A 24196-nucleotide genomic window follows, 5' to 3' on the forward strand; every position below is an offset into this window, starting at 1 on the left:
CAAACAACAGTAACAACAAATTAATATAAATGATCACAGAATGAAAACTAGAAATCAACCATACATCTTAAGCAAATTTTTCTGCAGCAAGGAGACAAAATACATTGAATGATTCATATAGAGAAACATATTCTCAATTTTCATCATTATGACATGGTTTATGGCACAGAGAAAAAGTATTTGTGTATGCATGTAAAATCAGGTTATTGGTGAAGGGAGGTGAGTTACTGGAACTACCAATATTCTTATAATAAGAATTCAGCCCAGGTCTTAAATTTGCCATTTACAAACTGGTTTGGCAACTGAAGCTAGTAACTACACAATTATTTATTCTACTTGCAGTTTAGATGATAAGAGCTGTTCTTTTAAGGACCTGTAGTGTCATTCTCACTCTAAGAGAATTAGAAGACTTCAGAAATGATATGATAGGACCAAATTCTGTCTCTTCCTTTCTCTTCCTTTCTCTTCCCTTATCTTCTCTACACATATCCAAGTGTTTACCCAACAAAAGCTGACAGAATGATATCAGAATGTGTGAGTCAAAGTATTCTGTTTTGCATTAAATCATTGCATATTTCTTGTTCTTTTACTTTATTTGTAATATTTTCTTTACAGAAGAAATTATATGATGGCGTTTATAATGACTTTATCTGTTTTGTGGAGGTACAACTTTATCTTTCTCTTCCTTACAGTATGGGTTCTCATGATCTTGGGGCATATATTTTATTTATTATGTATTAGCATTAAATTTCTTAAAATATACCAACAAGCATAAAATGCATATATTCTACTTTTATTGAGTCAATATTGGCTTCTATGGAAATAAAAGTGCCATTGTTATCATTTTCCTTACAATTATTATTACAGGATCAGAATTGCCTTCAGTTAATACTAGAATCTCCCAAACCCTTTCTTCCTCAAACCTATATACTCAGTTGCTTTAGTCTGGAGTTAAATAAAAAGGCGAAATTTTTCCAGAATTTCTGCTCAAGTAACTGTAGTACTGTTCTGAGAAATCTAATGGAATCATTCAGACTGTACACTGGGTAGAATGAGTCAAAACTTCACATTTCTTTGTAAAGTCTGCCCCCATGTAGCACCTGTAATTTTCCTTAGAAACAAATGGGCAATCTCTCTCTTCTATTTGCTTCTCTGTCTTGTTCAATGGAGTTGTAATAACATGCTGAAAAAATAGTTTTCTAATAAAAAAGAAAGGCAGGAGAAAAAAATTGGACACCGAGTCTCAATCTTAAAGAGAAAAGATGTTACCTCCAAGCCCTATATACATTTATTTTTAGGCATTGAACTGAGCTGTCTATATTCTACACTTTGCCGTCCACATCTCAAAACCTTATGCTTACTCCAAAGTTCAAGGGCAACTAGAACTTCTGTTTTGTTTTTGTTTCTGTTTTTGTTTTTGCTTTTGCTTTAAATTAAGGATCAGGGAAGATAATAGACCATGAAAGACAACAGAAAATTTTGTTCAGAGATGTCATTTGTCTTGTATCATTTATATTGAAAAAATTCAAAGAAAGGAAGCTGGTCCTACCTTGTCCCTCCATGAATTTCTCCACAAACTCTGTAAAAGTTCCAGGATCTGGATGGCCAGCTACCATTCGAAAGAAATAATAATAAGAAACAGCCACATCCTTGGCATTCCGGCAAAGATAGATCATCTAAGAAGGCAAAATCAAATATGAAGTCACCTAGTTATTTTCAAATATAGTTTCATTAGGATTTTAAAAGAAAACGTTTGTGTTTTCAACTATAAATATGATATATATGCATTTTAGAAAGTATATAAAATTATAAAAAAGCAAAGCCCTTCAATAGCCTGAAATGACAGCATCTTTTGCAGTGTTGTTCAATATTTGTTTTAACTTTTCACTTTTATGTTATTTTTCATATAATACTTCATTTGAGTGTCACAATTCCATTGTTATACATTGGGCCAGATAGATTATTATCCTCAGGATAAGTGAAGAAACTAGAGTGAAGCTGAGTCACAATGCAATGCTGAGAATAAATCGATGACAGCAAATGATTTGGTAAATAACTTAGTAATAAAGTCCTCTGGCCTTTCTACTGTACCATTTGTTCTGTATATATAAAAAAAAGTCCTGCTGTTTTCTCACTCACAATCTTTAAAAAACAACTATGTTTATGAGCGTCACATTAACCTCAATGAACATATAATCTCCACCAACATCTTGTTAAATTTCTATTTTACATATAGAGGAAACACCAGCAAATTAATAATCAGGAACCTTGGTTTTAATAGCTAGTTCTGGCACTAAGAAATTCTATCATCCCTTCATTTTGGATTTAAAGCACCAATCATTTTGGACCTAAAGTACCAATCATTTCGGAGCTAAATTGTTATCCACTGAACAAGTGAGTTGGTTCAGATCTCTATGGTCTCCTCTAGGTCTAATATTCAATGCTACAGGAAAAGATCTGCAAAAGTAAATTCCATATCCCTGTGGCCTTCCACTTGCACCCTCAGTCACCTGAGCAATGCCATCAAGGGAGAAAGACTGCTCTTGACTTGTCCACTATTTAAGGGATATAATTAGGCTCACTAACTGGTTTTACTCAAGTCTCCATATTTTTAAACAATTTCAAGGAAATCTATTTTATTCTAAGAAGTATGGATCTCAATTTTAAGATCCCACCATAAAACCTTTAATTACTATAAAAAATAAATTATTTTTCTTATCAAAGCTATTATTAGCCTTATTGAAATTTTCCAATTTTATTTACAACTCTCCCTAGTTTTTTCTGCCTATTAGTTGAATGGAACTCTTTGCCACTCTATCCATGAATTTGCTTCAGAATTTTCACCCCTTTACTTTCTTCATGCTATTACCCCTGTCTTGAATATTCTCTGCATCTCATACTATCCATATTTAAAGCTTAGCTCCAGGTCTTCCATGAAGTTTTTTGCTTTCCCAGATTATGGTGGGGAGCCCAAAGGTAATAATTCTCCCCCTAAGCTTTCATTTTGGCAGATCTTGTTCTATACCCCAAACTTTTTACTACACATGCTCTTCCAACCTTCTAGGAAACTCTGGCTCTTTCCTGAAACTATGGCTTTCACTGCAGCTTTCTCTAGAGTCAAACTTAATTTATCACAATTCACTTAGGATCATAATTCATCTTAAAAATACTACACTTGAAAGATCCCTGCCCTTTGACACTGAATCCATAATTCTCCCAGCTGATGCCATTTTTATGTTAATATCATTTATTTTGCATATTTGGTTTCTTTTTAAATTGGGTTGACTTTATTTTTAAATATTTTAAATTTATAGCTGATAAAATATTACATTACTGTCAGGTATACAGTATAGTGTTTAAACATTTGTATAAGCTATAAAAGTGATTCTCCAACAAATCTTGCATCCACCTGACAAGATACAGTTATTGTATTATTATTGACTATATTCTCTATGCTATACATAACATCTCCATGACTCTTACAATTGCCAATTTGTACTTCTTAATCCCTTCTCTCTTTTCACCTAGTCCCTCAACCCTTCTCCTACCTGGCAACTCATCAGGCTGACTGACTTTGAGGGTTATAGTTGACAAGCTGTTGTGTGTGGGCTGACGTCACAAAGCACAGAGTTTGCTTTATCTGGGCTCTGAAGCTTTTCCAGTCTACACTTTTGAGTGTGTCATTTGTGGGGTTAATCAGGTGGTACTCTGGTGTGGTCTGAAGCCGGCCGCCGGGAGTGTTGGTTTGAAGGCTCTATAGTAGGGGTTTAAGTGCAGTCTAAGATCAGCTGTTGCCTGTGTCTGGCCTGGGGTCACCAGGTATGGAGCTACAAAGTGCTCTGAAGTTAGTAGCTGCCTGTGTTGGGCTTGGAAGGATCTGGGAGGAGTTATGCTGTGATCTAACACTGGCTGCCACTAGTGTCAGGTTTGGCGCCCCTTAGCAAAAAGGTAGAAGGCCTCCAGAGGCAAGCTGCTATATGCTTGGGGTTTGTGGACCTTTGAATATTTTAGGAAAGTCTGCAAAATGGGCCCAGGCTGACCACCTGCGTGGATTAGCCTCTGAAAAGAGGTTCAGTCTGAATTTTGTGGAGCAGAATCTCAGAAAATCACCAGGTTTGGGCTAGATCAGTGTTCGAATGATTAACAGGATTCAGATTCTGCACCCTGCAGGTTGAATCTGGGAAGGGTTCAAGAAGGAACAATGGCACCTGCCACCAGCTGATGCCATTCGAAGCTTGTGGTCATTTTCTTGATTTCATGAAAGATTTCAATACCTGCCTCTTAGTATTACTCTCCATTTCAAATCTGGTTATCATTCTGTGTCATGTTAGTATCTGTCCGCCTGATCCTCTAGGTTCTTGTACTCATTGATCATTACTTATATTTTGCCTTAGCCAGCCAATCAGGCTGTGATTCTTGTCAGTACCTTAAAGTTGCACTTCTGGAGCCTTATCCTGCAGTATCATGTTTTCTTCAAGAAAGTTCTGCTTCTCCCTTTTCCTTATCAGTTATTTCCAATATACCTTTCCTGCAACCACTCTGAGGCCTCAAATCTGTTATTTATTAGGCCTGTTTCTTCTGTTTCTTTTTTATCACTTATAATTTCTGGTCTACATCTCTACACACAATTTTACTAATTGTCTCAATTCATTTGTCTTCTTGTCTCCCAGTGAATCATACTGGAAATATTCAGAACATAAATCCATTAAATGATTTCTTACTCTTTGATGATCTCTGAGATGATAAGCAGTTTAGTGAAGTTTGAGGAAACCATTGTAAACGTACAGTATCTATTTCCATTTGAAAAGTGAATGTGGTAACATCAAGGTTACAATCCATTTTTCAAAGGAAAAAAAGTGACTTGGTCAAATCTTGAAAAAAATGGTAATGACATCTTTCCTAGAAAATATACTGAGAGAGAATGAATGACTTTAGTGTAATGCATGTGGTGTGTCTAGGATTGCTTACTTAAAAAAAAAAGCAAATGAACAAACAAGCAAGCAACATTGGGATCTACAGAAGTTTGGACCATGAATCTCCAGAAGTTCAAATACACCATGTAACATCAGAGTACCAAGTAGAAATGTTTTGTGACTGTGATAAATCCCTCTTTTTGTTAGTAATGACAGCATATAGTATTTTAATATCTCATATGTGTAGTAAGGGTCATAATATATCTTTAAGAAAGCTAGAAATATCTTAAAGAACAGCCTCAGTGGTCTAAGAATTAATGTTATGCCCATACTTTGGGGTTACTCATGTGATTCTTTAAAAAAAACCTGATCATGTTAGTCAGCAACTTGATATCTATAACTCCTCATTGTTATTAAATAGACTCCAAACTTCTTAACTTGACTTTTAATGTTTGTTGTAATCAAGCCCTAGCTTATCTTCTTTCACTCATCCAGTCAATATGTACACTCAACTTTCCAGCCAAACTCATTTTAAATCCCCCGTCATTCTCTCTGGGATTGTACAGGCTAACTGCAATGCATTCTGAAAATATCAGCTGAGATGTTACTTGCTCCTGGATGTCTTCCCTATCCTCAATGTCTAGGCTAGAATTCTTTTTTTACTTGACCTATGACAATACATTCTCTATTTATTTGCCCCTTTATCACAATGAACTATGTGTCCATGAAGATAAGGACCATACATGACTTAATTATTATATTGCTAGCACATGATAGACAGAAATTATCATGATATTTGTCTGGTTTATCCTTGTCTAGTTCATGTGCTTTCCTCACAATACCAAGCACAAAAGTTTGTAAGAGTACATTCAATACAATTAGTAATAACAACAAATACAAAAGTAGCTACCATTGATTATTTACTATATGCTAGGCACTATGGTAAGCAGTTAACAAACATTATTTCATTTAATCCTTATATGAGGAAGATGCTATTATTATCCTTCTTTTACAGATGAGGAAACTGGCTTAGAGAATTTACTTGTTTTTTTGTTTGTTTGTTTTCAGGATCACCTCTAAAGTTGAAATTGAAAATCTAGACTCTCTGACAATGCTGACTATAATCTACAGTTATGAAATGTTTACAGATTCAATAAAATGTTAACAAACGAGTGTGTATACAACACAGTTATGACTTGAACATTCTAAAATGTCTTTGACTTGGATAAAGTTTTAAGAATACTTGGCTCCAGTTACCTTACAGTTCTTTTCCCAAAATGAGGCTGGAAGAAGTTTCACTGACAAATGAGTCTTCACAATTCTAGGAGATGCCATCTCTTTTAATTGTTTCACTCCTGATTTATAAAAAATAAAAGTTAGACAACTTCAAAAATTATAAATATTTACATGGATTTTATAGATATTTTAAAAATAGAAATAACTTTAAGATTCTTTTATTAATTATAATGTTATTAATATATGCATATGAACTATGACAGAATTTTAGATAAGAGAAATTATTTTAAAAATCAAATAAAATTTCATCACTTTGGAAAAATATTATTAACATTTGGATAAACAGCTTTCTATATAAATATACTTATATGTCCTTACTCACAGCTATCAAATACCACATATATACCTAAAAATTTTAATATTTTCTAATTATCCTTCTCCTCAATATACTATACTGATATTGCAATGTTAAGAAACATATGATATCCTTAAAATTTTCATTATTTTTAGTGTCATTATATCATCTCTAAATATTCTCTTCTTGACTAACATTTATGGTGTTTCTATTTTTTACAGTATTAAAATAAAGTAATAAATGTCCTTTTGCATAAATCCTTAAAAATTTATGGATATTTTTCTAGTGTTCAAAGTATTACCATGTTTAGCCCATAGAGAGATAAATTCTCACCACTAGGCTCAACTGAACACAAATAAGAGCTATCCTTATTCACTCTTTTCTAGGCATATGCTATACCATAAACTTTGTCAAGATTTTAAATTAAATGTATATGCTTTACTATGTAGAAGACATAATACTAATTGCCACTCCTGATTACAGTCTCTTTACTTATATCATCTACATCCACACTTTAATATATATATATATATAATAGCTATGAAAATCAATGTAAACATTACCATTCATCATCTCGTCATTTCTGCATTCCAGGAAAGGTATTCGATTAAAAATGACATCTTTTTTGCACTTTTCCACGTCACCCTCTTTAAATATCATGTCTACAATTTCACTCACCCAGGTTGTGCCTGTGAAAATTAAACAAACCTGAGACTCCCACTGACCATGCTGGGCTGGTAATGAAAGTGATGCATTTATAGCTGGATAAAGCTGGATGTTACCAATGTAATATTTGAGAGGCATCAAAATAGCCCCAGGCCCAAAAATAGCCTTGATAAATATGGGTGAATATTATAGTAAAACATACCTGTGGCAGGAGTCCCAGTTTGCCAATGATAAATTGTAAGATTGTGCAAGCTGATAACAGTTTGGATCTGAATATTTGCATTTAAAAAGTCAGGAGACTTGAATAATAGATGATACACTCAAGCATGCTTTCAAACACAAACTTTACTGATAGCTTTTTATGCCTCAAGTTGAGTACTTAGTTCAGAGGATATAGAAAAGAATAAATCTGGCCCTTGCCCTGTGGTGATCAAAGGCCCTTTGAAAAGTTAGAAACAATAATTACAATAGTTTTTTCCTTAAGATGTTATGATCTTAACAAGGGGTTTAAAGGACTGCAAAACAGGACCATTCAGTTCAGTATGACGTTACTGCTACTGTGATGTTTCAACAAGAAATGCCTTTAAGAGAACATAATAATTGAGCTTAGCCTTAACAAATTATTGGCATAAATTCACCAGTTTTGTGAGGTAGGGAAGGGTTTTACCAAGTAGGAGAACTGTCTTTTTAAAAAATAACCAAAGGTCAAATACTTTAGAATAATGTAGTCATGAGGAAAAGAATTGGAAATAGATTGTAAAGCCTAAATCAAAGAGGCCACCTGAAGAGCTGCCAGGAAATGAGGCTATAGAGTTGTTTTCTGAAAGTCTGAAAAGGCATTGACATACATCTAGCAAGAAAGTGAGATTATCAGCGGTGTGTTTTGGAAGAAGTCCTCCAGTGGCAGACTAAATAGAGCAATGGAATGAGGGATCAACAAGGAGGGGCAAGAGACCTGGAAGAGACTGGCTGTGAGACATCTACAAGACATGATAGACAAGACATTTTGACTGAATGCAGGCGATGAAGAAGAAAGGAGTGAATGTGGAATAGTTCTCAGGCTTGCTCTTCAGGTGACTGGTAATACACTGACACAGATCCTGACGAGGAAGTGGAGGAACAGCAATGTTAGAGTTCGAAGAGCAGAGAGTCAGAGGAGCCAGAGATGTATTTAGTGTTTGACATATTTAAATGCTAAATGGAAAAACAAGATAGAGAAGTCTGAATTGTACCCCTCTAGTTTCTGAAGGTCTATGATTATGAGTTTGGGACTACAACAATTGAGATAACCTCAGAAAAAAGATATTGTTTAAATATGAAGTTTTGAGGAATAACATAAAAAAAGCTGGTTAGCTGAAAAAGAGGTGTTTTTATAAAATCTGTGAAAATTGGTTATAGTTTTTCTATACAACAATGATAATAATGACATCAGGTAAACACAGTTAGTAATCTTAAATTTTAGTTATGGCTCTATACTTATCCATCTACAGTACATAATTTTCTAATGTGGCCAAAAATACCCATTTCCTTTTTTTTTAAACTATCAACTAACGTGATATTTCTAGAACATTCCACTAAACAGCAGAACATTATCAAGTGTACATTCACCAGCTAGACTATATTCTGAACTGTTTAACAAGGTTCAGTAAATTTAAGAGGCTTGAAACCATACAGAATATATTCTTTGACCATAATGGAATTAAATTAAAAATCAATTTAAAAAATCTGAAAATTAGACAATAAACTACTAAATCATACAAGTGTTGAAGAAAAAAATCACAAAGTAATTAAATACATGTTTACCTACCTGTGCAAATGATTACACATTTATAGTTTTATATATCATATTTTATAAATAAATACACCTGTACATGCATTTAAAATGGAAAGTTTCATATATGTTTGAGTTTATTTTAAACAAATGGAATTAGAATAGTTAAATGTAATTGATTTGTATGGGACAAACAGGATAGTTATACTGCAGGTCAGTAGACTGGGAAGTGTTCTTTGTAAGGAATTTAATTCCCAAGGGGAACACAAAATCACAAAAATATAAATGCAATGCATTTCATGTTACTCTTTAAGCTTTTTATGAAGATGGTAGCTTTGATCATGGGCAATTTACATATAGAATGAAATTCACTGAACTCTTGGTTGTGAATTTTCTTAGGAGATAAAGAAGGACATTTTAATCAGTTCAGGGTATATGAATGTGGAAACATAAGAGAAGCACTGGAAAGATCTCAGCTTTGCGAGGAACAGCCAGATGTTGGCATGAAGGGTTGCCTTTTTCTGCTGCCATGCTAGGTAGAGAATGTCATGAAAGGGATAATAAACATATGGAATAAATTACTGGAAAAGGCATTTGGAGGAGAGTACAGATGAGCTCAAGAGACAGCTGGACTTGTTTCCAGAGAAAATGAATTGATGACTATTACAGGGAAGCGGGAGGTTTGCCTTAGCCTGCATGGGTATTTTTTCCTTTGCATAATTTTTACAGATCTACTATTTTACATTTTATGTATTTTCAAATCTCTAGTCTAAGGAATATCCTCCCCAAATCACACTGTTGTTTTTTTACAAACAATTTTTTTCAACTTTATTTTCTACGAGGCCCATAAGGTTAGGCATTGGGCACCAAGAACTATGTTTTTGCAGTTTATTTAGTAAACTTTGCTGATACTGACTACAGCTTTTATTCACTAATGTAACCTTTCTCTTACCTGTGATCATTGAGAATTCAGCTTTACCTGTTCACTCCTCCTCAACTTCTATCTTTCCAATCATGATCATGGCTAAATTTCATAATGTTTGACAAATTATGTTGAATATTTATGATTCTTCCTAACTCCTTTTGAATTTTACCTTGAAGTATTTTCAATTTCTGGGGCAATTCTGTAATATAAACAATATACTCTTATTATACTTTAAAAGGGAAGTTATGATTTGCCTCCTTTGCCTCATGTTTTTAAAATATTTTTTTATCTTGCAATCACAGTTGACATGCAATATTATATTAGTTTCAGGTGTACAATCACATGATTATACATTTACACAACTCACAAAGTGATCACCCCAATAACTCTAGTGCCCATCTGACACCATACATAGTTATTAAAATATTATTGACTATATTCCCTATGCTGTATTTTATATCTCTATGACTATTCTATAACTATCAGTTTGTACTTCTTAGTCCCTTCACCTTTTTCACCCATTTTCCAAGCTCCCACCCATCTGGCAGCTGTCATAATATTCCCTATATCTGACTCTGTTTTTGTTCTGTTTGCTCATTTATGTTGCTTTTTAAATTTCACATATAAGTGAAATCATACAACATTTGTCTTTCTCTGACTTCATTCAGAACACTACCATCTAGATTGATCCATGTTGTTGCAGATGGCAAGATTTTATTCTTTTTTATGGCTGAGACATATTCCATTGTATATATATGCACCACTTTTTCTCTATCCATTAATCTACTGATGGACACGTAGGTTGCTTCTCTATCTTGATTATTGTAAATAATGTTGCAATGAATATGTGGATATATATATATATCTTTTCCAATGAGTATTTTGGATTTCTTCAGATAAATACCCAGAAATGGAATTTGATGGGTATTTCTTTGTCTTTTGTTATAGCCTCTGTTTTAAAACCTAATTTTGTCTGATATAAGTATTACTACTCCAGCTTGTTTGTTTCCATTTCATGAAATATCTTTTTCCATCCCTTTACTTTCTTTTGGCTGTGAGGACTGGCCACAACCACCATAAAGGATCTGCTGTGCAAGGGTCAACCCCACGGAGAAGAACTCACTTCAGCAGGGCTCAGGTACCTGCTGAGTCCATCCCCTGAGGATGTTGCTCATGGAAGTGGTAGGTGGTGCTTCAACTTGATGTGAAGCTGTGCATCTTGTCCACCAGGAATACTGACTCTGGGCCTTCCCAGCAGGTACAGACCCAGGTCAGCCACTGCCTGTGCTCTGCCTGTGGCCACTTGGCCATTTAGTTGTAGCATATGCTACAAAGCAATCTGCAGATGGGTGGTGGGCTCAAAGCTTCCCTGGAGAAGCCAAGTTACCAAGTAAAGGTGGTTGTTGTTTGTGCTAGACCTGGGACCACTAAGCAAGAGTATAGGATATGCAGAGGCTTGTTTGAGAGATTTTATGAAAGTCCAAAGCATGAACCAAGAGAAGCTATTTGTATAGAAAAGCTACTGAAAATGCTTGGATGGACCCAAAAGTTGGATACAATGGGGTCTCAGTGAATCACCAAGGTGGAGCAAACAGTGTGAGCCAGGTTGATGAAAACTCAGATATGGCACCCACGCGCCAGCTCTGTGTGGAGAGGGCTCAGCAAAGGACAATGGCCTCTGCCAGCACTTCTGACTAGGAGAAAGCTACTCTGCTAGCTTTTGCCCTGTTGCTAGTTATTCTCAGTATGTCCAAGGCATCTTTTGATTTGCTGCCCCAGTACTGGAGCTCAAAAGAAGTGAGTCTGAGTTAATCTGTGCATAGGCCCTTTAAGATGAACACCCGGGACTCTAAAAGTGCTCTGTCTCACTCATCCACAGTCTCCACTGTTTTTTACAGCCAGAAGTTATGGGGATTTCAACTCCTGGCACTGGAACCCTGGTTTGGAGGTTCTGGTGTGAGGCCGGGACCTGTGCTTCTCACAGGGGACCTCTGCAACCAAGATATCTTATTTTTTAACTGCCACATTGTGGGTGTGGGAGCAGCTGGTTTTGTGTTTCTACCCCTCCTCCCAGTCTCCATGTGGCTCTTTCTTTATATCCTTACTTATACAACTTCTATTCAGCTAGATTTCAGGTGGTTCTGAATGACAACTGTTTTGTAGTTTAGTTGTAATTTTGATGTGATTGTGGGAGGATCCAAGTACCATTTTTATATACCATCATCTTGCCAGAAGCCAACAATAGCATTTTTAATGGTTTTACTCAATTTATAGATATAGATTATTATGGTCTTAGAAGAGAGCTATCAATGCCACTTTTCCTGTCTCTACAAAAACTGCTATGTCTGTCTTTATTTAATATAGAGAGTGAGTGTGGGAGGAGTGAACAGCTTAATATTTACTATTCAAGGCAGGTCTACCATTACTAGGAGAAAAGGAACAGCTTAGGCATAACAAGGAGACTTACCAGATTTGGGATAGGTGGCAATGACAATGTCATCTGGCCTTGCCTGGAATGACTCTACATCATCCCAATATTTGACAAAACTTTTATACATTAAAATTCCATGGACTCTTTCAAAGAATTCAGAATCATCACATTTGGAAGAATCCATTATCGAGTGGTACACTGAAAGAAAAATGAGGCATGTTTTCCATTTTGTAAGTACCTTATAATGTTTTAACAGTAATAATAGCTCTGTGTATTGAGGTTTTCTTGTCCATCCAGCATTTTTTAGCTATTGAGCATATTGGTTAAATGTATATTTAAGGAGTACATAACATAGTCTTGGCACTTTAAGAGTTTCTAATCCTTTTCAGAAGATAAGTCTAACATATGAAAAATAATAAAATACGTGGCATTATAAAATAAAATGTTTAAAACTATATAAAATATGTGATGCATTGGTATTATCATGTTTATATGTAATATTTATATATAATACATTCCATAATGAATGGAAACAATGGAGCCTTCAATTTCTCTTTCAGAATTGCTGGGCATATAAAAAGACTAAGAGGTTCAGAAATACAACAATATTTTGGCAAATAATCACTTTGATTAATCATGTCTACATTAAATAACAATAAAGCTGATAGACATATTTGATAGCTATTGCAAGTTTTCAAAGTCAGAGTTCCCTTAGTTCCTGAAAATTTTTTGTTTAGTGAGGAAATTCAAGTGCTTGGTGAGTGTATTTTTAAAACAGATAAAATTAATGAGTGTGAAAGGTGGGAGTAGGTGGGGTGGAGGAGAGCGGAGGGAACAAAATGGGGACAACTGTAGTTGAACAACCATAAAATAAATAAATACAATTGGAAGAATTGTACTTCCAAAAAAAAAGAAAGAAAGACATCAGTGTTTGTTTCTTCATGAGTGAGTAGGTTTAGTGTCCAGTTTCTACAGTGTGGTCTTGTACACCGATGTCAGGTCTGTTTTCCAGTCAGTGCAAGAAAGAAGCGAACCATATTCTAAAGAGCTACTAAAAAACTATGTGAGTTACACCTAAACAACTGTGAAAAACTGTAAATGGCATTATATAATAAATATCTTTTTGGAAAAAAATAAACAAATAAAAAACGATGAAATTAATAACAGTAATGGATACCTAAGACATGATTCTTGAGGGTATAGAAGGTTCTTCTGTGACCTTTGACCTTGCCTTTACTTTTCTGTTTTACTTAATAATTACTATAGTAGTGGACACTCCCACTGAGTGATATGTCTGAAAGTTTTAAGGTAAAACCAGATGGTAATCATTTAATAATTCATCTGACAACCTATTTCATGTTCAGGGTCAGTTAGAGTTTTTAAGCAAATTTTCTTTCATTGGTTTTAAACTTCTTTCACTACCATTTTCCCCACAAATTTCTCCATTTTGAGTTTTTTATTTAGCATCTCCATTAATTTTATCCTTCTTTGACATTAGTGTTTCTAGATCTCTATTTAATTCACTTTCACTCCAAAAGCTGCCTGGTAGGTTGTCATATACCCATAGATTTGTGACCGCTGTAGCTTTTGTCAGAGAGTTTGTATCACAACAGGAAGTGGTAGTTCTTTTAGCCACCTAGTATGTTTCTCTCAACAGAGAGTCCTAATCCATGAGAAACACATTGTAAAGAAGAAATGAAATTAGCAGATACTGTAACAAATGAATTAACCCCTAAGGAAGAAATATCTGATGATAAAATTTTAGAAAAATAAGGGTCTTACAAATCAAACCAAATAATTAGACCATAGGCTTTTACTGTATGCCTTTTCTGGTACATTTCTAGGCTGCACATTACAGATAAAAACTTTCAGATGTTGCCTCCTAACCTTTGGTCACCAGTATCTAATACTAAATCCCATTGGTTCTATCTTTGTTATTTTCCTCTTTTCCTATTGTTTGGTCACTACCCTAGTTAGGAACCTCTCCAACTATTGATTTAATATATATAAATAGCCTTCCCATTGGCCTTCCTGTAAGAAGTTCATATATCCTCTCTCTGTAACCACCAGAGGAAGGAAAATGAATGTTATTTATTTATGTTGTGTCAGACTTAAAAGGTTTTATTTTAAAATTGTATTTTTAAGTCACAAGTTTCTATGTAAAAACAGATATCATTATTAGGTTTCTTTTGTCCTGCACGAGACTCCTTGAACATGGAACAATATTTGTCTTACACGAGGAAGGATAAATATGCATATATTTATGCATACATGTAAATGTGCATATAAGTATATTATTTTTATATGATTGGTGAAAAAATGGAACAATAGAGAAAAGAGAAAGTGTCCTCTTTATTTTACTCTTAAGAAAAAATCACTCCTAGTAGTATTGCAGTCATGCTTCCAAATATATATTAAAATATACTTATGCATATATTTTCTATTATATTTTACTTTTATCTGTAATCTATTTTTAAATTTTTTTAAAAAATATTTTATTTATTTATTTTTAGAGAGAAGGGAAGGGAGGGAAAAAGAGAGGGAGAGAAACATCAATGTGTGCCTCTTACATGTCTCCCACCGGGAACCTGGCCTGAAACCCAGGCATGTACCCTGACAGGGAATCAAACCAGCAACAGTTTGGTTAGCAGGCCAGCACTCAATCCACTGAACCACACTATCCAGGGCTTGTAATTTATTCTTTCACTGAACTAAATAATGTCAACATATTTTGGTGTCGATATATAAATTCTATTTTCACTCTTATAAATGACACATAGTAGTCCACAGTATGGCTGTAACATAGATGATACAATTCTTTATTAATGGAAATTCCTATTTTTCCCCATTTTTTGAAGTAATACTTTAATGAATGTCTTTGAACATCTGTATTTTTACACTTATCTTTGCAGTGATATTGGGAATGCTAAAATAAAAGTTATGCATGTGTAAAGTATTGATAAATATTTTTAACAAATCACTGAAATATTGTACAAATTTGCACAGTATATGAAATTTCTTATTTTCTCACATCCTCACCAACACTGGAAATTACTTGTTGTAATCTTTCATAATTGAATATATCTATATATTTAAATCTGTATTTTATAGATATTTTGCAATTTTTTTGTATTTTCACATTTTGTAAGTTTATTGGTTATTTTAATCATTTTGATCCATTTTGCCCAACAGGATTATTGCTTTTTCCTGATTTATAGTTAGTAATTTATTATTGATTTATATATCAAAGATAATGTTTTTTTTACTTTTGTAATATTGTTGTGTAGAATTTTATGGTCCATATAATCAAGTGTGTTAAATGTTTGCCTTATGATTGGTATGATTACCTAAGTCTTTAAATGTGAACATATAATGAAAAACACATATATGTTAAAAGTTTATACATTTATATTAATTTAGATGGTTAATGTGTGCATAGTAGAGAAAATAGTTAAGAATATGAGCTCTAAGCTTGGTTTAAATCTTAGCTTTGTTCATTGAAATTGTATAATCTTGGCAAATTAACCTGACTGCACTCCATTTTCTCATCTACAAATTGAGGATGTTAATAATTATACTTGCGTGAAACAATTATTGGGAATTCAATTAAAGCATAATCCTGGCCAACTGCAAATGTTTAACAAGTATGAGCTTTTATTGTCATCATGGCACATCTATATGACAAAGTAAAAGAACTAGACACTTGGGCCCTTTCAGTAATAGTACACATTACATAGTAATATCTGTTCAAAGCAAGGAAAATATTTGTCAAAAAATTCCTAAGAATGTAAACAGAAAGTTAGCTGAAGAAAATCAGAGTCCGTGATCTGTTTTCTACTGGAGAGGGTAAATACTATAAATCTAATATGAATTTTGCCCCTGTTTACGTGTCTAAAGTTCTCTGGTACAACCTAGTATGACATTCATTCCATTTGGTCCCCGGATTGCATAACAGAAGAGAGACACAATGTGAGAGCTTTTCTTTTGTTTGTTTTTAACCAGATAATGGCTTGACGTATGTTTGGTAAACCACAAAACAACACTACTCAGGGTCGCTCCTACCCAAAGGGGGGAAAAAATACAGTCCATAAGGGTAAACTCAACTCTCTCAAAACCTCCCTCTCAGATATATCAGATGTAATCTCACCAAAATTATGATAGTTCTATTAGAACCAATCTTGTTAATAAATCACCTTGTTCTCCAAACCTTCCCTTGCTCTCAGAAAATAGACCTTTCACTGGAAGAAGAATGTATAAAAGTCCATGCTTGCCCTGCCTACTAATTTGTTTATTCATGTGAACAACTTTCTTGGTGTTCTACCAAATGTGAAAGAATTGGCTTATAGTCACTGGGAGTAGCTGATTTATCATTAAAGAGTTGTCTGACTTCTGGCGGCCCCTTCATGATCAATTCTGGACTCAGGATTAAACTAAGTGGTGTATAATAACATCTTTTTCTTTGTTTAACTACTTTTGGTAAATTATCTCATATTACAATCTGTTCTAGCTAATCTGTTCTTTCTCAAAAGATGTTTTAATTAGAAATGGTCAGTTTTATTTTGTAAGTGAGCATGTAGGTTACTGTTGCCTAGAAACACCAGCAAAAAAAAAAAGTTAAAACTCTATTCATAAATTCAATTGAATTCAGAAAGATTTTTTCTTTTCTTTCTCTCTATTTCTTGTTTCCTGCCCCCTTTTTTCCTCCTTTGTTTGGCCTCCCCTTCTCCATCCCCCAATCTGCCTTTCATTCAACAAATATTCTCTGTGTGAGCGCCTGCTTCACCCCCTAGAACAGTGTGAAGTGCTGGGATTCTGTGCTGAGTATACGTATAGGACTCACTCAGTCCTCACCATCTCAGACTTACCTATTTTTAGGTAAAATGTCTGAAAGCAGAGAACATCCTTTGTACATAATTCTATCCCAGGCCCCAGCACTGTGTCACAAAGTAGATGCTCAAAAATATTTATTAAACTTAATTCTTAGTTCAAGTCTCTCTGGTTTCTCTAGTTTTTATTAAAGACCCCTAGATAAAATAGGTGCTGTCCTGCCAATGATCTTTCTGTCAGTACTTGCCCAAGGACTTATATTTCTGTTGATTTATCTGATGTCTCTTAACAGTAACAGTAATGTTTGCAACACCCATGGTAGTAACAGACTCTTTCTGGTATATTTCACACAAGTGAACACCAGACTGGAAGTCAGCCTTCACTGTGTTTCTACCTCGCTTGCTGTATTTCTTCATAAGTGGAGAATATATCTAGTGAGCAGGTCTTACAAAGTAACTATGGTATTGTCATTTATGTTAAAACTCTTAAAACAGAAAAGTGCTACATAAATGCAAGACGCTATTTTTACTGACACACAGGACTTAAAAAGACTTTAAATGCTTTATATTGCAAAGTGACTAAAGTATTGATAAATACTTTATTCTAAATTTACTAAATTTTTTATTCTAATACTTTATTCTAAATGCATTAAATTTACTAAGTACTAAATTTATTCTTTCTATATTTCTTTTTTAACAGCTTTATAATAATATTAAAAATACAACCTGTCCAGATGATCTTGTGAAAGAAACTGGGTGAATCAGTGTAGTTCTCCTCAAATACCCACTCAGGTTTTAAGCTGCAAAAAAAGATGAGTTGTGTGTGCATCTGGAATGTTTTTGAGGAGCTTTTATTCCTAATGCTAGAGAAGGAGGTGGAGATTAATTTGTGGGCTTGGCTTTCCAGAGTCTATGATGCAATGGAGTAACACAAATACAGATCCATACCTGCAAATGCAGTCGGCCACACACAGTCGTGCTCATTCACACAGAGATGCAGACTGCCTCTACTGTCATCTTTCCTTCTTGGCTCATAATCAAATTCTTAGATTTGCCAAAGTCTATCAGTGGGTTGGGGAGAGAGAGGAACAGCAAATGAAGGGGAAGATAAGGGAGAAGATTGGAGCAAAATACACCAGAGCTTGGGAAGAAAAACCTCTTACTCACTCACCGATAAATAATAAAATTGTTAAGGTTGACGTTCAAAGTATAAATTTGCTGGAAGAGTGAGAGGAGAGGAGAAAATGACAGGGAAGAAACAGGAGGGTCATGAGGACTTTGGATCAGGAGACCAACTCATTTTACTAACACCTGCCAAAGAAAGTTTTATAGTACTTGGTCGTGTTCTAATAAGTCAATTGGAAAATATCTTCTATTTAAAATGTTTGCCTATAGTCTTATGCAGCCCTGAAAATCAAAACTGGATGACAGCTAAGGAAAGCATGCAAACATCACTCACCTATTATTTAAAAATAATAGATCATTATTTTTCAAATCTCGCTTCTCTCTGCTCTGAATCACAGGCTTAATACAAGGTTTATTGTGGAATTTCCAGGTCAAGTTATACATTTGACATCATTGGAATTTAGATAAAATGATGAGAAAAGTAAAATGCCAAGTGTTTGTGGAATCTGTGAATTCTACACATTTCTTTTCATATCTCTGAACCTAGTCTGTCTTTAGGTGACAAAATTTTCCCTTGCTACCACACCTCCATCCCCATCAAACCCTTCAACTCAGTTCCAAACCTGATTAGTTCTCATTTGTCTCTCAATCTTTCATTAGATTGCACATCTTTTGGAAGGTCTTTGGTGACTCTTGTAAGACCGAATATTCCACTGAATGACCTTCAAACCCTGTACTTGCTGTAAATGAGCCTTATTCCACTGTGGTAAAGTTAAATTTTACTTCTTCACCTTCTTTATGAAGAAGTTGAAAAAAAACAACTTATTAGACTGTAGATAGCTTAATAATAGGGTCTTACTCTGTAATTAGTACACTTCATGGCATCTGGGATCTAGGGATTGGAAATACAGGGTCTGGCACAAATAACCCCCCCCTTTTATTACATAAAAATATTTTATTACAAAATCATAAACATGTACTTCTGTAACATAACAATATCACACTCAAGCATACCAGATGACATTTTAGGTGAAATGTTCAAATTGCTGTCCATCTCACTTGAGACATTCAGGTACCCTACCAACCACACTCAATGGCATTACTGAGGCTAGACCCTGTATACTAATGAAATAAAAGTTGCTGAAGTGTTTAAGAAAGAAAAGAAATTAAGAGAACCACAGTTGTTGGTTATAGAAGGAGTTACTATCCAACCCTACCCAAAGTAAAAAGGAATAGTTAAGTGGTTTCTGAGAAATAGGGCATTTCATAATAAAAGTGAAGGTGGAACATGAGAACCCAGAAACTCAAGTTTGCATTTTATATTATTTGGTTTTGTGTAGTTGGTCATTTTAATTTTATTTGTGTATAATAAAATGTATTAAAAACATTTAATCTTCAAATATGCAAATATAATATTATGGACTATAATTTTTTACCATGTTGCATAGCTTATTTTTTTAATTATCAATCTTTAATTATGAGGATTTGTGAGGTTTCCTTTGTGCTTACCAAAAATATTCTTTCATCCAAAATGTCAGAATGTGACAACAAGCTAGACTGAACAGTTTAACCTTCTGACCATTTTTATTCTTATCTTTCAATTATAAGCACCTGGCTGATGGGATATTACCAATGCTTTTAATCGTGTGATGCTGACATTCACCAATGGCCAAAACACCTTTATCCTTAGAAAATCTTCTAAACGATGAGGATTCCTTGCTAATAAAAATAAAACAATAGGCAAAATAGCCAGTTTAACCTTCATTCTTCTCCATGCGCAATAAGTACAAAAGAAATTACAAAATGTTTGTGTTATTGGTCTGACCTTTCCTCCTTTGTACTCTCAATCCAGGAAAGAAAAATTCCAGATAAGCACCTACTTTTAAAAATATTTATCTTGGTTCTTAGAATTGAGGTGGATTTGCTATCATCCCTGTCTTACTACTGCTGTCATGTCTTAAAACATTCAAAATAGGTGTGGAATTAGCATGTCTGTGGGAAAAAATGTTTCCAAGACAATGGTTGTTCCTTATTAGTGACCATCAAGCTTTTTCTTTTCCTTCTGTATCACACACAGTTATCTTGGGTCAAGTTTAAGGATCCTAGCTTTTGTTTTATAAATGACAAGATTTTAATATCAATAATGAAAAAATAAGTGACAGGGTCGTTGAGCACTTTTAAAATTATTTTTATTAAAATTTTTATTTTTAGAACAGTTTTAAATGTCCAAATACTTGAGCAGCTAGTACAAAAAATTTTCTCCCCTGTACATTTCCCCCCATTCATTATCATCTTGCATTAATGTAGTACATTTGCTGGAATTGAAGAACCAATATTGATACATTATTATTAAATAAAGTCCATTGTTTACATCAGGGCTCACTTTTTGTATTGCACAACTCTATCATTATTGACAAATGCATAATGCCACACGTCCACCCTTATGGTGTCATAGAATAGTTTCTCCCATCTAAAAAACCTCTTGTGCTCCACCTATTCATCCTGCCTGTTGTTGATGTAAAAACATCCGAACTTGTAGAGAATTTTTATGAGTTTATTTGAACCAAACTGACACCATATGCTTGGGAGCAAGGTCTCAAATGCTTTGGGAAACAATTTTGCAGCTTCTTTTATGCATTTGAAATCAAGGAGAGAACTAAGGAAGCTTATGTGGAGGTGGAAGAAAGTACAGCAGAGATCAGATTACAGGATAGATAATCAGATTAGACACTAGTTTGAGGGTGGTTATTTCAAACATGTGTAAACTAGTGTAGATGCACAGAAACAATGGACAGGGCTTGCTTAAGGCAAAGGTAAGCCTTTTAGTTAAAGAGAAAGAGAGAGAGATAGAGTGAGAGAGAGACTTTATATGAATGAAGTGTGACTACCCACCACGACCCACCATGATCTATTTTTATGATTCAATCATCTGGTGAGGTTTCTTTCCTTAGAAGCTCAGTTTTTCATCCATTCTCCTCCCCTGAAGTCCACACAACATTTTTATTGTCCCTATAGTTTGTGCCTTCTTTAGACTATCATATTGTTGGAGCCAAATAATAGGTAACCTTTTCAGACTGTCTTCTTTGACTTAGCAATATACATTTAAGATTATTTCATGCCTTTTGGCAACTTGATAGCTCATTTCTTTTGATTGCTGAATAATATCCTATTGTCTATCCTAATATCCACAGTTTGTTTATGCATTCACCTATGGAAGGCTATCTAGGCTGCTTCCAATTTTTGCAATTACAAATAAAGCTGCAATTAACATTAATGCACAGGTTTTCCTATGGATAGAAGTTTTCATCTCATTTGGGTAAACACTTAAGAGTGTAATTGTGCCCTGGCTGGTATGGCTCACTGGGTTGAATGCAGACCTGTGAACCAAAGTATCACAAGTTCAATTCCCAGTCAAGGTACATTCCTGGGGTGTGGGCCAGGTCCCCAGGGAGGTAAGCGAGAAGCAACCACACATTGATGTTTCTCTTCTATTCCCCCTCCCTTCCCCTTTGTCTAAAAATAAAATAAATGGAATATAAAAGAGTAAAAAAAGTGGGATTGCTTGGTAGTATGGTAAGACTATTGTTAAAGAACAAATACCCTATCAAATACATTTGCAAATCTAATTGCTTTATTAAATGATTCATGAAAAGGACAACAGCATCCTGTGTAGCAAGTACAAAGGAGGTCCTAGAAGCTATAGTGTGGAGGGCTTTAATAGGCAGAAAGTGAGTAGGACAAGTTACTAGCAAAAGGAAAGAAAGGATTGTTTCAGGCAAGTTTAACTTCCATTAGGGGAAAGAAGGGGTCTTACCAGGCAGATTGCCTCTGGCTTCCTTTGGGGAAATGAAGAATGCTCATGTGACAGATTACCTCATTAATACTGACCAGAAAATTTCAGACTGACTTAATAAAATTACAGTCATGGAGAAGGTTAAAATTGCAGTTCAGTCAAGTGTTAAGTCCAGGTTTAGTGTCACAGAATTTAGCATAAGCAACTCCATTTGGAGGTTGTCTTTTTTTTTTTTAACAAATCTAGAAAAGTAAAACTCAATATAGACTTTGCAAACTCATGAAAAGCCCCTAGGGATCTTATCAGAAAAGAAAGCCATACCATAAACATTTTAGTAGCAATCATTTTAGCATAAACTTTTTAGTAGCAAAATTTCTGACATACTTTGATATGTCAGAAATTTTAAATAGTTTACAAAACTCGACATCTTTGTCTAATGTCAGTGAAAGAAAATTTCTTGAATTCATATTTCGGCAATGTGAAACTTAGTAGTTTATCTTTTCATTGTCACTCACATCAGATTTGTTCTTTCCATCTAATTGTTGAGTTAGCTTTAAAGCTAAAAACAGGAGTTGTTGGCCTATAAATTGTAATGTTAATAACAAATTAGACTTATCCAAACATTTTAACAACTTTGTACATTTTAAAGTAAAATATCTACGTGTTAAAAAAGCTGTAATTCATGTTTTTTTCCCATGTAGGTCAACAAAAATTAGTGTAGTGTTACCATACTTTAAAAAATGACACAATAAATTTGTAAACACTTCTGAAACTTCTTATGTTATGGCTCTATTCTTTTTGGATTTATTTATTTTATAGGTAGTTTTTCCCTTGAATTCAAGCAAGTATGAGCTGGCAGGAAGACTGTGAAACCACATTTTCCACTTATTGTTTAGATTCTTTTCCTCCTCAGCGGGTATATTTCTCCAAGATGATATCAATGTGTAGATTTAAGTTTTTTTCACTTACCCCTTCCTGAATTCCTTATTTTAAATTCTAGACTAATTAAAAACATTTTGAAAAAAAACATCAATAGCATACTTATTTTAGAGAAGTTAGCCTTTTTTTCTGGTACTATGTTAACCTGCACCTAGTACTAAGCTCTTTCTTTACTCATAAATCTGCAGCAGCAACAAGGATAATAAGAGGAGGTAATAAAATTAACAGAACACCTACTATATGCCACCCAGTTTATGTATAGTTATCCATTGTCTTCCCATTTATTACATGGACATACGTCCTAGAACTATGTTGAGAGGCTTGGTCAGCAGGTGGAAAGACTCACCCATGATATTGGAATCCAGCAGCAAGAAGAAACTTCATGGTAAGAGAGTGAGAGAGGGAAAGTGAGAAAAAGAGGGTGAGAGAACTTGGGTTAATTATGAACCCTTTCCAGGAGGCATAAGCTTAATCTTTAAAATAACTTACACTTGAGTTGACTTTTTTGATCAAAAATAATAATCACATAGCAAATAGGCAGAAACGTAGTAATGACGTAATTGATAAGTGGCTATGCGGTGTCAGAAACTGGAGCACAGGGGAATTTGTGCTATTCGCAGAGGCAGGCTATGCACTGACAGCTGGCAGACAGGGTGAGAAAGGCAAGCAAGTGGTAGAGGTGTTGCTACGGGCCTGTTGCTCAAAAGCAGCACTAATTTCCAGACAGACAGAAAAACCAAGTCTGATTCCCACATGAGAGGAAATAAGGAAACCAGATGAAGATTCAGATACAGGGGAAAAAGTGGAAAACCTGGGACAGAAGGGTTTTGGTCATAAGAAACAGCCCTAGTCATAAGAAACAGTTTGTAAAATGGCTAAATAATAGTTAAATACTGATAACATTATATAATGTTTTATAAGGGCTTATTATATCTCAGGAATGTTAGGAACTTTACATAGATTATCTTTTTTAGTTTTCACAATAACCCTAATGAATTAGTACTATTATTGTCACTTTACGACGGGGGACCCAAAAAAACCTGGAATGCATTTATGAAAAATTGTGTATTTATTCTTACATGTTCAAATTTCATTCACCTTCAAAGTACTCACCATTTGATGCAATACACCTATCAAGGCCATTTTTCCACTGCTGAAAACAGTTTTTGAACTTGTCGATTTTGATGCCTTTCAGTGTGTATGCTGGTTTTTTTGT

General features: G+C 34.4%; 1 protein-coding gene across 2 annotated transcripts in view; it reads right to left on the minus strand.

The window, feature by feature from the left end:
• Positions 1 to 23373, minus strand: part of LOC123831255 (sulfotransferase 1E1-like) — a 36700-nt gene extending 13327 nt beyond the window's left edge. Inside the window, exons 1-5 of one of the 2 annotated variants that reach the window (XM_045858074.1) lie at positions 23327 to 23373; positions 12334 to 12495; positions 7068 to 7193; positions 6171 to 6268; positions 1550 to 1676 (exon numbers count right to left, since the gene is read on the minus strand). In XM_045858074.1, the coding sequence (XP_045714030.1) occupies positions 1550 to 1676; positions 6171 to 6268; positions 7068 to 7193; positions 12334 to 12495; positions 23327 to 23330 (517 nt within the window). In that variant the 5' untranslated portion in view covers positions 23331 to 23373. Of the gene's footprint in view, positions 1 to 1549; positions 1677 to 6170; positions 6269 to 7067; positions 7194 to 12333; positions 12496 to 17849; positions 17930 to 23326 lie in introns of those variants that run through there. The other variant, XM_045858075.1, reaches the window with a different exon arrangement.
• Between the last annotated feature and the right edge of the window lie 823 nt (positions 23374 to 24196).

Source organism: Phyllostomus hastatus, unplaced genomic scaffold, assembly GCF_019186645.2.
Source record: "Phyllostomus hastatus isolate PE091 unplaced genomic scaffold, TTU_PhHast_1.1 phas_scaffold_1674, whole genome shotgun sequence".
Taxonomy (NCBI): Eukaryota; Metazoa; Chordata; class Mammalia; order Chiroptera; family Phyllostomidae; genus Phyllostomus; species Phyllostomus hastatus.